This window comes from Phocoena sinus, chromosome 3, assembly GCF_008692025.1.
Source record: "Phocoena sinus isolate mPhoSin1 chromosome 3, mPhoSin1.pri, whole genome shotgun sequence".
NCBI classification, from domain to species: Eukaryota; Metazoa; Chordata; class Mammalia; order Artiodactyla; family Phocoenidae; genus Phocoena; species Phocoena sinus.
In genome coordinates, this window is record NC_045765.1 from 45,702,319 (window position 1) to 45,719,480 (window position 17,162).

Below are 17,162 nucleotides of genomic sequence, written 5' to 3' on the forward strand. Positions count from 1 at the left end.
AGACAAATGTAGGTATAGCTGGATCCTGTTGTTCATAAGACATCATCCACACTCTGTCATCCTACCGCGGGGCTCTGCTCTCCTCCGCGTCAGCCTCACTCTCAGGTTGGCACCGTCCAAATGGCTACGTCCTAGCTGCTTTCACCATAGTTCCAGTGAACTATGTCACCAGTCCAGAGGTGACTGTCAAGGGCTCAGCTGGGGTCACCTGCCCATCTAGAAAACCAGCCACTGAGCTAAGGTGATAAAAATGCCTACTGGCCATGCCCGTGTCATGTGCTCACCAAGGTGTGATCAATCCCATGGGACCACTGAACTGAGGATGGTGGGAGGGCTTCCCAAGGGAACATGCAGGTGCAGTAATGGAAAAACCCCTCCCCTCCAAACTCTTCATTACTCCCCTTGTTCTGGGAGGTGGCAGACCCTGAGCCAGAGACCCTGACCCCTCTGCCCCTTTCCCCAGCTATGAGATCATGCAGAAGTGCTGGGAAGAGAAGTTTGAGATTCGGCCCCCCTTCTCCCAGCTGGTGCTGCTTCTCGAGAGACTGCTGGGCGAGGGTTACAAAAAGGTACGTTGAAGGCTTCCCTGGTGGCGCAGTGGTTGAGAGTCCGCCTGCCGATGCAGTGGACACGGGTTTGTGCCCCGCTCTGGGAAGATCCCACATGCCGCGGAGCGGCTGGGCCCGTGAGCCATGGCCGCTGAGCCTGCGCGTCTGGAGCCTGTGCTCCGCAACGGGAGAGGCCACAACAGTGAGAGGCCCGCGTACTGGAAAAAAAAAAAAAAGTTACGTTGAGGCAGGGTTGGGGTGGGGAACGGAGAGTTCTGGTCCAGAAGTAGACACAGGGTACAAGGCTCTGTGTGACATGCTGGTATTTGGGGGACCATCCTTTCCCCTCTCTGGGCCTCAGTTTCCCTGTTGGTACTAATAAGGGATGGGCTGGAGCTGTGAGTGTAGTTTCTTTTAGCAGCATAGAGTTTTTAAAAGTGAAATCCTATGTGGAAGCTGATTAATTTAAAGTGGGGGCAAGAAGCCTACAGCCCCCTTCATCCTGCATCCTTCCTCATGCCTTTGCACCCAGACCAAGTCCTGGGCCTCCGTCACAAGTTTGAACAACCCCAGGCGAGATGACTGCTGAGGGCCTGACCACTTGGACCCTGTGGCGGGCTCATACAAGGCTTATGGAGCCAGCAGGGCCTTAAAACCCTCGCTTTCCAACTACGAAGCTACAGTGAGGGGGATGCACGTGTCCTTTGGCCCAGACACAGCTCTTTCCCTCAGTCCATTCCTAAGCCCACTCCCAAACACATCTGTTTACAGCTCCAGGACCAGTGAGTTGAAAGGAAGTTGTCTCCCTTCAGTAGCAAGGGAGACTGTGGCCCCAGCGAGGGAGGCCATGGCAGGCAGAGAGCCCGTGCCTGTCTACCCTGAAGTGGGGGAAGAGTTAGGGTTGCGGGTGCTAGTCCGATCACCGGCCCCTCCCTGGGTGACCCTGAGCCCATCTTGTGTGGTGAGAGGCCAGGTAGGCGAGCAGCTCAGCTGTGGGGCTTTGGGCAATTCTTCCTCTCTGAGCACCAGGTGCTTTATTTACATGAGGTGGGAGGGGCTGGGTCAGAATCTGCCCGGTAGATGATCCCTAAAGGCATTTCTGGTCTGACCCTCCCTGTGTCTCGGCTTCTTCCTGCCCTGCTGAGCAGAAGTACCAGCAGGTGGATGAGGAGTTTCTGAGGAGCGACCACCCAGCCGTCCTTCGGTCCCAAGCCCGCTTGCCCGGCTTCAATGGCCTCCGATCCCCCCTGGACACCAGCTCCGTCCTCTACACTGCTGTGCAGCCCAACGAGGGTGACAACGACTATATCATCCCCCTGCCTGACCCCAAACCCGAGGTTGCTGATGAGGGACCACTGGAGGGTTCCCCCAGCCTTGCCAGGTAGCCATTCTGACCTGCAGCCCAAAGCAGTAGGGTGCATTGTGTGTGTGTGTGTGTGTGTGTGTGTGTGTGTGTGTCTGTCTGTCTGTCTGTCTGTCTGGGTGTGTGTGTGTGTGTCTGTCTGTGTCTTCATGCCATCAGGCTTGCCTTAGAAGTAAGTTACCTAGGGTGAGTACTTATTCCTGCCAGTGAATAGAAGAGAGAATTGAACTCATTTGACCTTTGATGACCTCGATTGGAAATGGCAGGCTGGTAAGAGAAAGTGGCCTGGGATATATTGTAAGGTAGTTGTTTCTTTAAAGGAGCCTCCACAGGTCATCTACTCTGTCCCCTCTCTAGGCCCTGTCCTAGCCCTAAGGAGGAAAAGAGGAAAATCTAATTCGCATCCCCAGCACCCCATGTATTACTCTATGGTCATCGCCAGCCCTGTGGTCTGTCCTTTAGCACCATGCCCTGAGGACCCCAGGGAGCCTGGCACAGGGAGGCAGAGGTACCTACAGAAGTTCAGGCCAGAATTCAGACTGGGGAGGAGATTCGTGCTTTTCTTTTGCCTCAGGATGTGATGTTACGGTATGGGGAGGGCTTTGGAGGAAGGCCAGCTGTTGCCTGGACTAGATGTTCCCCATGTGGCCAAACCCACGCCCAAAATATTCCAAGGCTCCAAGTAGCCAATGTATAGAGGAGTTGAGCTCAAAGTTTCAAACAGCTTGGGGTGTGAATGTTGGTGCCCTCAGACAAGCTGCTTCCCCTCTCTGAACCTCAGTTTCCTTAACTGTAAAATGAAAACAGTAAGAATACTTCTATTTGGAGGTTGTTGTGGGGATTAAATGAGATCATTATACATTCAGGCATGCAGGAGAGAGACACTGACGGGTGAGCAATCAACTCGATCTGCTTTGAAGTCCCAACTCCTATACTTACCCGCTGTGTGACGCAAGGCAATGATGTAACCTCTCTGAGCTGCACTTTCCTCACAGCGCCTGCCTTGCATAGTCTTTACAAGGATTCAGTGAGTTAAAATGTGTAAGGTGCATGCTGCAAGGGTGGATAGATAGAAAGCTCTACGTTAATGCTGGTATTATTTCACTGTGGTTCCCTCCCAGCCTCTCACTCACTTGCCTTCCGCCTCTAGCTCCGCCCTGAATGAAGTCAACACCTCCTCTACCATCTCCTGTGACAGCCCCCTGGAACCCCAAGAGGAACCAGAGCCAGAGCCCCAGCCTGAGTCCCAGGTGGAGCCAGAGCCCAAGCGGCCGCCGGATTCCAGCTGCCCTGGGCCTCGGGCCGAGGCGGAGGACAGCTTCCTGTAGGGGCTGGCCCCCACCCTGCCCTACCCGAAGCTCCCCCTCTACCTCCCAGCACCCTGCGCCTCCTGGCCTGGCCCAGCCTCCCAACAGCCAGGCTGTTCCCTTCAGCTGTCCCCTCTGGAAAGCTTTTGCCCCTGGCACATCACACCCCGACCCCTGGGGCTGGCTTAGGAGGTAAGAGAACTGTAGGGACCATGACCGGTCCTCTGCCTCTGGAGAGCGCATGTGACTCCGAGCCAGGCTTCTCCCAGGGGACTCAGTTTCCCCATCTGTAAGATGGGAAAGGTGGGCTTGGCAACCCACAATCTGGGATTCTCACCCTGGCTGACAGATATGGAGGCTGGAATCGCTGAGGAGATGCTCAAGGTTCATGAGGTGGTAGGTTAACTTTTTTTCCTCTTCAGCCAGCTGCCCCTCAAGGAGCTGCAGCTCTCTCCTTGCACTTTTTCCTGCCCAAGAGCTGGGGAAGGGACCCTAGCATCTCTGGCTCCTGGCTGAGCTAGGGCCTGGCCTTGGACAGTGTTGTCTCATCCAGAAGCCACCTCCCCTCAATGCCAGTCTTTGCTTTCCCAGGCCCAGGCTGGTCTGGGGCCTTCCAAGCTTAATTAATGCTGGGGGCTGAGCCAAGGACAGGACACCCTGGCCTGTAGCCCCTGCCCCAGGCACTCGGGGTACACCTCCCCATAACATGCCTGTGTCCGTGTCTTCCTGGCCCCATGGATCCAGGGGTCTTTTTCCTCATCACTGCCAGTCTTACTCCACTCACCAGAGTCTCCAGGGCCAGATGGGCCCCACGTCTGTGATGAGTGTGTTGACGTGCCTGCAAGAGGTGTCCACATGTATGGACCAATGTGGCACTGGACCCGCTAAGAGACCTTGGAGGAATCCCTCGCCCTCTGTTTTCCCTGTTGAAAAATGAGCAGGTTGGACTCATTGACTTCTGGTGCCCTGCCAGCACTAACATTCTAGAATATTCCAGGGGTTGCACACTTGCCCAGATGAAGCAAAGATAAACCCTCCAAACCTCTATCCTGGGTTAGTTGGGGTCTGGGGAGGTTCCAGACTACACAGCACACTCCAGGCATTCAGGAACTGTGCCCCTCCCCCAGGCCCCTGGCAAGTCCCCAAAGGCCAGCTGCCCAGGCCTTGACTCTGAGCGACAGCCAGTGTCCTGGAAAGCCCCCAGAAGCTGCCCCAGGGACATGGGGAGACCGTGGGACCCCTCTCAGCACCCACATGACCTCTGGAACTATTCTGGGCAAAGGAGGCCGAGACGGCAAGTCAGACCACCTGACACAGCCCACCACTCGTACCTGCTGTCCAGGTCTGTGCCGCAGACCTAGAGGACAGTGAAAGGACAAGAAACCTTGGATGGGGGACCTGAGGAAGGGGCGCAAGAGGTGGGTACTTTGGAGGGTGTCTTCCCACCTGCCAGCTGCCCCACCCTGAGGCAGGAACCGTAGAACATGGCTTTGTCTGCCCGGGGATGCTCACCTCACTGTGTCTGCCAGCCCAGTTGGCACTGGAGGGAACTGGGGCGTGAGGGCTGTGGCCAAGACTGCTGGCAGGGGAAGGGCTGGAGGGGGGGTGAGGGAAGGTCAGCGCCTCTGGGCACCAGCCCCTTGTGTTGGTTGGCACCTCCCCGCCCCAGGACCCCCGAAGCCTGGTCAAGGAGAGGGCGTGGGTTCTCACTACGGTACCAAAGATGTAATCACCTAGGTTTACAAGTATTTTTAGGACTCACGTTAACTCACGTTTATACAACAGAAGCGCTATTTTGTATGCCATCAACTTTTCTTCTCTGTGTACTTTTTTTTTAAAAGAAAGATTTTAATATTAAACCTGGTGCTTCTCACCCACAGACCTCGTGGTGTCTCGCAGGTTTGGATCCCCGGGCCCGGGAGGTGGCAAGAGTGGGGTAGGGCAGCCGGGCTCGCCCAGCTGTAGGATCCCTGCACAGGGCCCCTCAGCTCAAGTTTTGCTTCCATCTGTGAGACGGGGGTCTTCACACTCCCCCCAGCTCCTCGCTGGTAGCCGGGTGACCTGGACCTCAGGCTTTGGTTTTCCAGTTTGCAAAAGGAGAAGGCTCTTCCGGCTCTGCAGTGCCCGGCTCTGGGTTGGGAGCCTGTGTTCCCCTGCCAGCCCCACTCCACCCCACCATGTGCTTTGGCTTTGGCCGTTAAGCCAGGCCACCGCCCTCCCTCCCTCCACTCTGCCCATGGGCCCAGATTGAGGCTGGTGTGGCTCATGAGAGGCATCCGCTAAAGCCCAGATCCCAGGCCCCGGTGAGTAGTGGTCGTGTCTCAGGTAGGAGCAGGGCAGATGGACAGAGCACCCAAGGGGTCCAGAGAGCAGGAAGAATGAGGAGAGAGGGTAAAGGAGAGAGGGGAAGAGGAAGGGAGGAAGACATGGGGTGAGAGCCACCAGGACAAGGCCCGTGGCGGGGGTGGGAAAGGCGGCCCGGCTGGGTCTCTGAGAGCAAAGTCTAGCCAGGCTGGGAGAGGAGTGCGGACCGGCCTCCCATGGTTGCAGCAGCTCGGTGGCATGGGGCTGGCACGAACCAGGCATCTCGGTGTCTGCTGGCCGGCTCAGTACTGGACGTCGGCTCCACTGCCCAGCCCAGGCCTGGGAGACCTGGCGGCGGTAGGAAGCCAGGGCAATAGAGCTGCCAGGGGCCGAGGGCAGGGTGCACAGGTCCTGGACCCAGCCTGGGGCTTCCTGGCCCTCCCGCCTGAGCCCTTTGGGAGGGGTCACCTGAGGTGGAACCAGGTTTCAGCTTGAGATCTGTCACACCTCACTACGTGACCTTGGCCATTCCCTGCTCACTCTGAACTGGGGAAGGGGCCTCTCAGTTTGTTTCTAGGGACAGGCACCTGGTTTTGGAACCACAGGGCTCCCTGGACTGCCTCCAGGAGTCTGGGGCCGTGGCTGCCATTGGGGAGAGGAACAGAGACGTGGGGCAGCTCTGACTCATGGGCCCAGCCGCCAACTCGGGCGGTTGAGCCACCCCCAGGGAAACCCCGCCTGCTGCAGGGCCCACCCTCCTGGGGGTCCTGGCCTTAGAACCCGTGACCCCGTCTCTCCTGGCTGTGGTAGAAGATGAATAAGCCATACCCAGATCTGCCCTGTAAGGAGAGTAAATCACCACATTCCAGGTGCGGATTACCCTCGCCCGTGGGAAAAGCCTCCATCTGGAGGTCAGGGGACCTCGGCTCCCTCCATCTCAGGCCTGCTCCTTATGGGGCCTTGGGTGGATTATTCAGCCTCAGGCCTCCATTTCCCCAGAGGTAAATGGAGCTAATGATGCCACAGAGGGATAAAGGAGGATAGAGCGCTGGTGCCCACTTACTGAACAGTTATTCTGTACCAGGCCTGTCCTGTTGCTGCACACATTTCTCATTCGCCCTTACATCCACCCTGTGAACCAGGGGCTACTATTGTCCCCATGTTACAAAGGGGACACCAGTTCACGGGGGGTTGAATTGGCTTGCCCAATGTCATCTGGTCGGTGTGGCAGGGAGGGGATAGGAGCCTGGGCTTGGCCGACCCCCAGGTCAGCCCTAGGGGAGGCGAAGCCCAGGCCGGCTTGCATGGCAGGTGAGTGGGGAAGCCTGGGTCCCAGCCCCGGTCTCCTGACTCCAGACCTCTGGGTCTGTGGGTCTCCAGGAGAAAGCACTGGGGGAGAGGAGAGAGCTAAGGGAGTCTGAGGGCTAAGTGGACATAATAAGCAAGAGTCTGGTGGGGGACTTGGAACCCACAGTCCCCTGTGCAGAGGGGTGCAGGAGCTGGAGGACGGGGGAACCGTAGGTCAACCTCTGCAGGCTCCCGCCACTCAGGCGGGCCCACGGGAACGGGTGAGCTGGAATTTTCCTGCCAGACGATGAGCCACTTGACTACACAATTCTTCCGCCACCCTATTCACAGCCAGTGTCCTTGTTCCTGGAAAAAGAGGGAAGGACTGAAAGCTTTTGCTGAGGGGCCCTGACCCTCAGCTGATGCGGGGCCCCACGACCCCCATTAATGCCCTTTCTTTGAATTAGAGCCCTGTCTCCACAAGGCCTCTTCTATTTCAGTTTCGCATTCAGCTTCATAGTCATTTAAAATTATTTTCACAAAAGCATTTATATAATATATGCTTACACTAAAAAGTATCTATTACCAAATATGTAATATAGAAAGGGACCCTTGAGACCCTGACTCTGTCCCGGTCCCTCACCATTAAGAGTGGGTTCCTATCGGTGGACCCATGTGATGTTCACAGTACAGCCAGGAGACATGCCAAGGGAAGATCCAGGTGAGGAAGCTGAGGCTCAGAGCCGGGAAGTGCTGGCTCAACGTCACACACAGGGAGGCTCATGCCTGCCAGTCTGGTGTCCTTGCTACTGCCTTTCTCAGGGAGTCTCTGAGTCCAGTTCCTGGACACAGAGAGGGCAGCAGGCTGAACCTTGGAGTCAGGGTGCTGACCGTCCACTCGGGGTGAGGCTCCTGGAATTCCCTGGGTAGGCTCCTCCTTGGTGGGGGCTTCTGGGGCTTCTCTGGGCTGTGATGGGTTCCCACAGCTCAGAATACCATCTGCCATAACCTGCCATGACTTTTGGGGCCTGATGAAGGGGGCCCAGCCTGGGGCAGAGGGTGGCCCTTCTCAGGATCCAGCAGGGACTCAGGGACATCACAGAAGCCAGACTATCTCTCTGTGGTCCCCCTCCCACTGGCTCAGCTCCTGCCCTTCTCTCTGGTCCCCCTTTGGCATGCTTGTCTGCCCTCTCCAACAGCTCCCTACGCCTCCACCCCCCGCTTAGGGCTCCTTTCCTCCTAGCACGGTTGGGACAGTTCCAGTCTCTTTCTGGTTTGGGGTTTTGTGGGTAATCACTGCAAGGAACTAGAAAGTCACAAACACAGGGAAGTAACAAAGCTTCTGGAAAATCACAGAATTCTCAGAGTGGTTGTTCCCCTGCTGAAGGGAAAAGATGGCAGCTTCCGCACCTGAAAGTTTTTCTTCTCCGTTACTGATCTTCTTGAAGCCTACTATGATCTTGGCTCTCCTTTGCTCAAACACCTTTGATGGGTCCCCACAGCCCAACAAACAAAGTCCAGACATCCTCATGTGGTCTTTAAGGCCCTTCCTGACCTGCCTCCAACCTCTCCTGTTCCCTCCCCACATCTGCCCTCAAGGCCTGTCTACCCCTGTGTGGCTACAAGCTGTCCAACGTTCCAACAGTGCACAAGGCTTCCCTTTTCTCCACATCCTTACCAACACCTATCACTTGTCTTTTTGATAACAGCCATTCGAACAGGTGTGAGGTGATACCTCATTGTGGTTTTGATTTGATTTCTTGATTAGTGATGTACATCTTCTCATGTGCCTGCTGGCCATATGTAGATCTTCTTTGCAAAAATGTCTATTCAGTTCCTCTGTCCATGTTGTAATTGGATTTCTTTTTTTTTTTTTTGCTATTGAGTTTTATGTGTTACTTATATTTTGGATATTAACCCCTTATCAGATATATAATTTGCCAATATTTTCTCCCACTTCATAGGTTACCTTTTCATTTTGTTAGTTTTTGCTGTGTAGAAGCCCCACCTCTGCATTTCTGTTGGTGCTGTGCTTACCACCTAGGACTCCCAGCCCTCTATGACTGGAAGGCAAAGTCTTGCTCTAACTTCCAGCCCAGCCCAAAGCCACCTCCTCCAAGAAGCCTTCCTAATACTCAGCTGGAAGTGGATTCTTTTCCCAGTCCTTTGCTTGTGCCTCTGATGGGCCCTTATGTTTTTCTGACAGCCTCAGTCCCCTGATGTCCTATGTGCTCTCTCACTTCCAAGCCTTTACCATGCTGTCTCTCCTTCCTAGAATATTCCCTACTCCTCCCTGCACCTCTCCCCAACTCCTTCTCAGTTTAGGCAGACTCTTCGTTGTCTTCAGTGTTCCCAGGATGTCCTGCAACTCCACTGATGTCCTAGTTCATCTTCACCCCAGGCTGTGAGCTCCAAAGGGGAGGGACCATGCCTGCCATGTTCAGCACTGTCCCTAAGGCCAAGCAGAGAGTCAACACTTGATAAACATTTGTTGACTGCACTTCACCTGCATTATTGTCTCACTGGATCTGAGTTAGTAACCCTTCCCCTGTTTTACAGATGAAAAAAACAGAGAGGCCATGGACCTGGCTGTGGTCACACAGCTATGAGTAGGGAATGTCATTCCCAGTCTGTCTGGCTCCAAAAACCAAGCCGCTCCCCTCTACCCTTGACCTTTCTGAGAGCCCCAGCCACTGCTGAAGGCAGGTGGTTAAAAACATGGTCTCTGGGGCTGAGTTCCTGAGTTCAAATCCAGCTCTGCAACTTATCAGCTGTGTGACCCTGGGCAGAACACATCTCTGAGCCTGTCTTTCCTCATCTATAACATGGAATAATTATAGCTATCCCCTTAGGCGATTGTGAGGATCATATGAGATGACCTGTACAAAGAGATTAGTCTAGAGATTGGCACAAAGAAAGTGCCCAGTGGACAGGGGGGACTCAAGACAGCCCCTCCTTATGCAACCACTTTACTGCAATTACTAATGACACCCCTTTTGGTCTCAAAGGTCCTCGTTTGGATGATAAATCATAGCAATATAGACTGATATCAGTATTATCACCTGCATTATAGTATCACCACTTAGGACAGGGAGGGCCTTGGAGGCAGAAAACTGCCCTAAACTGCCCTGACTCCACTTCACTGAGTCTAAAATCAGTGGATCAGAATGGTCAGGTATACCACAGGCTCAAGAGGCAGGAAACCCCCCACCAGCTGTATGACCTTGAGAAAGTGACTTAACTCCTCTGAGCCTTGGAATAATAACCACACCTACCTCTAGGGTTGAGGATTCAGTGAGAAAATTCCAAAGAGAGCTTGGCATGCTGCCTGACATGTGGTGAGAACCTGATAAACCTTGCAGGCCTGCAAGTGAAAAGAGAACTGAGATGGGTGTGAACCCAGAAGGCTTGGGATGCATAGGCAGAACCCCTGCCAGCCTGTCAGGGACAGGTAGGGAGTCCAAACTGTTGGAGTTATAGCTGGGTGAACAGAAGTGACAGCTTCCTCTGATCTCTGGGACAGAGACAGGTTCTACTGAGGTGGCCTATGTCAGCCCTCGGGGTCACTGTGACCTCCATCCCCCTGGGTAGCCACATCCTTTCTCCACCTCAACGCCCTCCACCAGGGAGGGGTCCCCGCCAGCCCAGATCAGGGACTTTGTGAGAATCGAATGGAAGCTGAGCGCCCAGTCCTGAGACCAGACACAAACTTCACCTACATCTTAGAGATTCTCTGCTTTCCTCAAGGCCATCCGTGGGCTTTGGAGGACAATGGCCTCAGACACAAGGAAGCATCAGAATCCCCTAGAGAGCTTGTTTCCTGTGCAGGTTCCCATATCCCACCTCTAATTCCACAGGCCTGGGATGGCCCTGGAATCTGCATTTTAACAGGTACCCCTGTGATTCTGAGGCTGGGGTCCCTGGACTGTACTTGGACCCAGACTGTACTTGGAGGTACCCCACCTCCCTTCCAGTTCCCATGAAGAACCCTGGCCTGTAGGATAAAGCCTAAAACCCCAGCTGCATGGTCAGCAACACTTTGCACTTGGACCTCACCCCTTCCTACTTCTGCCTCTGCTCCCTTCCTCTGGCCAGCCACAGGGAGCTCTGACTTTTCGCCCTCTCTGCCCTCATGCCGGTCACACTCCTGGGTTTCCTTTCTGCCTGGAGGACTCCTCCAAGGACCAGCTCCAAAGCCACTGCTCTGGAAACCCTCGAAGCGTCTCCATCCTATCCCCCCATGCCACCTGATTGTGCCCCTGTCACCACACGAAGGGGCTCCTTCCAAATATATTGGACTTGAAAAAGTTAACGTCACATTGCTGACCTTGCATATTGTTGAAGATCTGATGAGGGTGAGGATGACCAGATGTGTTGGGAGACCAGGTCCCAGGAGGACCGCTAAGGGATGAAGTGCTTGCCCTAGAGACGTGGTGCCTCCAGGGGCCACAGGGGCTGCCCCCACACAGCTGGCCTGTTGGGGGACAGGGAACAGAGTTGCCGGGGGATCCTGAAAGCAGCACCAGTAGTGACAGGTGAGTACCCCAGGGAGACAGATCTGTTCCCTGGTAGGGAAGCATGGGCTACAGCTTTCTAACTACAAGAGGTACACAGGTGACCTGCCAGGAATGCTGTGAGTGTGTGGGGAATGGTATTGGCCAATTGACCTGGCAGCTGGGAGGGGTATCCTGGACCTGAGTCCCTGAGAATCCCAGTACTGCCTCTAAGTCTTCCCCAAAGTGACTGTGTGACCTGAGTTAAGTCACTTACCCTCTCTGACCTTTCTTTTTCTTATCTCTAGTGGAGATACTATGCACTTCACTGAGTCCCTGTGGCCCAGGCGTCTATGAGAAAATGGAAATGAAAGTGCCTTGTAAACAATGGCTCAGCCTTCCTAAGCAAGACGCAAAACCCAGGAACCAGAAATGAAAAGACCAGCAAATTTGACAACAACAAAGTAAAACTGCTCTGTAAATAGAGATACCAGAAAAGAAAGTTGAAAGAGAAGTGGTGGACTGGGGGAGAATATTTTCAACATACCTGATAATAGGGTTAATAGACATAATACAGAATATAAATAGTGCCAACAAATCAATAAAAGACAAGAAACAAACGGGAAAATGAGGCAAGGATATCTGTAGAAGAAATCCAAATAGCCAATATACATGTTAAAAAGACAATCACTTTACCATCAACCTCACAAATGCATATTAAATCTCAATGAAATAACATTTCTTTTCTATCAGATTGGGAACATCTTTAAAGGTCAGTAAAAGCCAATGTCAGCAAGAACGTAGTGTAGCTGGTTTCCTACACACTGTTGATAGGAATGCACATTTACACAGTCTTTTTTTTTTAATTTATTTTAATTTATTTATTTTTGGCTGCGTTGGGCCTTCCTTACTGAGCGCGGGCTGTCTCTAGTTGTGGCAAGAGGGGGCTACTCTTCGTTGCAGTGTGTGGGTTTCTCATTGCGGTGGTTTGTCTTGTTGCGGAGCACGGGCTCAAGGCATGCAGGCTCAGTAGTTGTGGCTCACGGGCTCTAGAGCGCAGCCTCAGCAGTTGTGGTGCACGGACTTAGTTGCTCCATGGCATGTGGGATCTCTCCGGAACAGGGCTCAAACCCGTGTCCCCTGCACTGGCAGATGGATTCTTAACCACGGCGCCACCAGGGAAGCCCTACACAGCCCTTTTTGGAGAGCAGTTTAACAGAGCCTCCACATTTTACTGGACCCACCCTTGGACCAAGCAATCCAGAATGGATCCCGCTCACATGATGGCACACACGCACAATCATTTAGGTGCTCGGATGTGCACCGCAGCATTGTTTACAGTGGAGAAAAATCAAGTAACTAAAGTGTCCATTCAGTAGAGGAATGGTGAAAAAAATTATGGTACATTCATCTCATGAATACAATGTAGCAATTTCAAAACTGAGGTAGATCTCAGCGTATTGACATGGAAAGACTTCTAAGATGTGTGATTAAGTGATAAACCCGAAGCCCCACAGTGCAATAAACAGCATTTATTACTGCTTTTTAAAACCACACAGTATGGCTGAGGGGACGGATGAATGGACCCATGGATGAGCATATAGCTGTGTGGACAAAAGTCAGGAAGGGTAGAGCATATACATGATTCGTACCAGTGGCTGCTGCTGGGAAAGGGGCTGTGGTTGGGAGCAGGGTTTGTGGGGGGGACTTCCATCCGGGGGGAGAACAGATCCCTCTGTATGTATGACTATCTTGCAGTACACACTGTGGGGCAACAGGACCATAGCGTGCTGCTGGGAAGGGATTCCTGGCACCGCTGCTCTCTGCCTGGGTTCTGTACCTGCCAGTGGCCAGCTAGCTGCTCTGCTAATGGCCTTTGTTGTTCATTTCTTTCTAAATACCCTTCGTCTTGTCTTCCCTTCCTCTGACTGGCAAAACCCAACCCTCCCCAGGCTTGGCATTTATCCCAGATCAATACATTACCAGTTAGCTTTCCTACTATAGCATTCAAACCAATAAAACATCACAAATCTACAATAATAATAAACAACATTTATTTCTCTCTCATCTACACCTTGTGCGGCTGACCTTGTTGGACTCAGGGTTCACTCATGCATCTACATGGCGACTGGGGATTCTGCTCCAGGCTGGGCTCCGCAGAGGTACCTTAGCTGGTGCAGCTCTGCCTCACGTTTCTCATCCTCGCCTTAGGACCAACAGGCCAGCTCCGTGATGCTAGAAGCATCTTCTTGTGTCTCTGCAGAGATTTGTCCGTTTTATCTAACTTGTTGAAGTGATGTACGTAGAGCGTTTTACAGGATTCCCTTTTTATCCTTTTAGTGTCTGTACACTAAAACGGTGATGTTGGTGATGATGTCCACTCTGATTCCTGACATTTGTAACTTGTGTCTTTCTTGTTTTGTTTTTCTTGAATATTTTATTCTTTTTTTTTTTTTTTCAATGAAACGGCTTTTGGCTTTACGGATTATTCTCTGACATTTTCTGGATTTCATTCATTTCTGCTGTTATCCTCTTTCCTCCCTTATAGTTGCTATGGGTTTAATTTGTTCTTTTCTGGTTTCTTCAGGTAGAACTCAGATCATTGATTATTTTTTCATTCAATTAAAAACATTGTCTAATTTCCCCTGGGATTTCTTCTTTGACTCGTGGGTTGTTTATAAGTGTTCAATTTCCGTTTGTTCGTATCTCCCAGTTGTTGTTCTGTTAATGATTTCAAGTTTAATTCTGTTATGGTACATGAAATACTTTGTATGATTTAGATATTTAAAGTCTTTATGCTTTTAAAATTTTTAATGGCTTTTCTTATACATGAGTATATGGTACATCTTGGTGACTGCTCCATGTGTCCTTGGGAAGAGTGTGTATTCTCTTGTTGTTAAGAAGAGTATTCTCTAAATATCAATTAGGTCAAGTCGGTTTGTACTTTTGTTCAGGTGTTTTATATTCTTAATTTCTCTGTACTTGTACCATCTGTTCCAGAGAGAGATGTGTCACCAGAGATTTGTCTATCTGTTCTTTCAGTTCTCAGTTTTGTTTCATGTATTTAGAAGCTCTCTTCTAAGGTGCACATACATTGGGGATAGTTGTATTTTGGATAATTGACTTCTTTGTCATTATGTAATATTCTTCACTACCCCTAGAAATATTCCTTGTTCTGATGTCTGCTCTGTCTGAGATTAATACAGCACTCTAGCTGTTTTTTTGTTTTTTGATTACAGTTTCCATGGAATACCTTTTTCCATCCTTTTACTTTTATCCTACCTATGTCTTTATATTTAAAGTGGTTTCTTTTTTTTTCATCATTATTGAGGTATAGTTGATTTATAATGTTGTGTTAGTTTCAGGTGTAAAGCAAAGTGATTCATATATATATATATATAATTTAGATTCCTTTCCATTATAAGTTATTACTAGATATCGAATGCAGTTCCCTGTGCTATAAAGTAGGTCCTTGTTGTTTATATATTTTATATATAGTAGTGTGTAGCTGTTAATCCCAAACTCCTAATTTATCCCACCTTCCCCTTTGGTACCATAAGTTTGTTATGTCTGAGAATCTGTTCCTCTTTTGTAAATAAGTTCATTTGTATAATTTTTAGATTTCACATACAAGTGATATATGATATTGTCTTTCTCTGTGTGACTTACGTCACTTAGTATGATAATCAGTAGGTCATGTTGCTGCAAATGGCATTACTTCATTCTTTTATATGGCTGAGTGATATTACATCATATATATATATATATATATATATATATATATATGCCACATATTCTTTATGCATTCCTCTGTCAATGGACACTTAGATAGCTTCCATGACTTGGCTATTGTGAACAGTCCTGCTATGAACATAGGGGTAAATGTATCTTTTTGAATTAGAGTTGTCGCCTTTTCCAGTTTTATGCCCTGGAGTGGGATTGCTGTATCATAAGGTAGCTCTATTTTTAGTTTTTTAGGGAACCTCCATACTGTTCTCCTCAGTGGCTGCACCAGTTTACATTGTAAAGGGGGTTTCTTGTAGAAAGCAAATATTCGGTTTTGCTTTTTATCCAGCATGACAATGTCCTTTAACTGGTGTAGAGCTGACCCGTGAACACTGGGTGTTCATCCACATATCGCTCATCGTCATCCCTCTGTATCCAAGGTTCCCCCTCATCCGGGGGGTCAACCAAGGCAAGGCCCTCAAATCTGTCTCCTTGGCAGCCAACCTCATAATAAAGCTCTTCCTTCTCTCAAAGGCCAGTCTCATAATCTTGGCTTTTATGCACGTTGGGTAGCGAGCCCTTGCTCAGTAACAGTTTTGGACTCCATGAAGGGACTCAGTCTTGTGACAGCCTGCCCGAGGCACTGTAGCCCCTGGCGGAGTGTGGGCTCTCACCGCAGACCCTGAGTGGCCACCTAGACCAAATTCCTGTAGAGGGTCAGCTGTCGAGTTCCTGCTTCCCCGCTGTGGCCCTCCAGGCCCCTCAGTGCTCCTTTCACTTTTGAGAGAAGAAACAGCTCCTAAATCAGATGTCTTTGGGGGTGAGTAACCTTGTTAAAATGCACCAGTGCCTATATTGTTGAATAATCTCATCAGGACTGTGGGTTAGAGTCCCACCTTAAGAGAGACACTCTAAAAGGTTGTAGCCACTGAGGTACCAAAGGATCAATTAGGTTAGAATCAGAATCCCTGAGTTAGAGCCCCATGCCTTTTTGTTTGCCTATGTATGACTGTTTCCTTTGTTAGGATTGGCTGATAGGGGTTGGTTACTGGATGACTATAGTAAAACTTTCTGGACCAAGATTAATGGTGTGGGGGGGAGTCCTCTGACCCAGGAGGTAAAAGCCATTGCTCCCTGACTAGAGAGCTTGCCTTACAGAGCTGTTGGGAGTTTTCACCTGTGCCTAATATAATTACCTGGCGGTATTGATAAAGGTGTGTATTCTTAAACCAGCCCAGATTACCTTGTTGGGGCGAGAGGGTAAAGGGGAAATGAGGGAGCATGAAGCAGGGAAGTCTCCACCCCAGAAGAACGTCACCCGTGTCTGGGTTAAAGGAATTTCATACAATTGGACGTTTTCGGTTTTCCTCACTGAGTTTTAACCCTCTTTTGCATGAGCCAAACTAGCAGGGAGTTAGCATTGAAGTGCCTTTCAATTTGTGTGTGTGTGTGAGCGTGTGTATGAAAGTTTGCCGGAGGAACAAGCATTGGTGGTGATGCTAAAGGCCACATGCTATATGGAGGTCTTGGGCGGAATGTATTCTACCTGGAAATTTCCCAGGTGCTGAGCTAAGCTTCTCTTTGATTTCTGCTCGGGAGGTAAAATGTTTCGATCATCTACCTAGAAATTAAATCCCAACATGCCCACAAAGGAAGTCAGGGCTTGGGTATTTCAACCTGTATACTCCCGAATTCGTCTCTCAAATTCAGCTCTGAGTCTCAGACAGCCTCCTCACTTTGGTTTCTTTAAGGTGATCCTGTCATTTCTTCCACCTGCCTCCCCATGAGATAAATTTATCCAGGCGGTGCGTGAGACAGAGCCTGGGCTCTCCCAGGCCCCTCTGCAATAGGCACGCCTGCCCTCAGCACTCGGGGGGAAACTCTTAGGAGCCTCTGAGCACCGTGGCTGCAGTCTCGGAACTGCCAGGACAGATTTCTTGGCAGACAGGCAGCACACGTGACGTTTAGGCTAGAGTGCTTGGCAACCATCTTTAATGGAAACCTTTTCAGTGTTCCCTAAGGGAAGCTTCAAATCCAAGCTGTTCATCTTTGAGACTCTCCATTCTCCTTTGTGGCTTCTCCAGGGAATCCTGTTTTTTTCTTTTTAAGTGAATGGTATTATTATTATTATTTT

General features: G+C 50.8%; 1 protein-coding gene across 3 annotated transcripts in view; it reads left to right on the forward strand.

Annotated features, from left to right (window-relative positions):
* The window catches only part of PDGFRB (platelet derived growth factor receptor beta), a 38,675-nt gene extending 33,576 nt beyond the window's left edge, over positions 1-5,099 (forward strand). For all 3 annotated transcript variants that reach the window (XM_032627105.1, XM_032627104.1, XM_032627106.1), the window contains 3 exons: positions 464-569; positions 1,697-1,929; positions 3,062-5,099. In XM_032627105.1, the coding sequence (XP_032482996.1) occupies positions 464-569; positions 1,697-1,929; positions 3,062-3,239 (517 nt within the window). In that variant the 3' untranslated portion in view covers positions 3,240-5,099. The remainder of the gene's footprint in view (positions 1-463; positions 570-1,696; positions 1,930-3,061) is intronic.
* Positions 5,100-17,162: the final 12,063 nt, after the last annotated feature.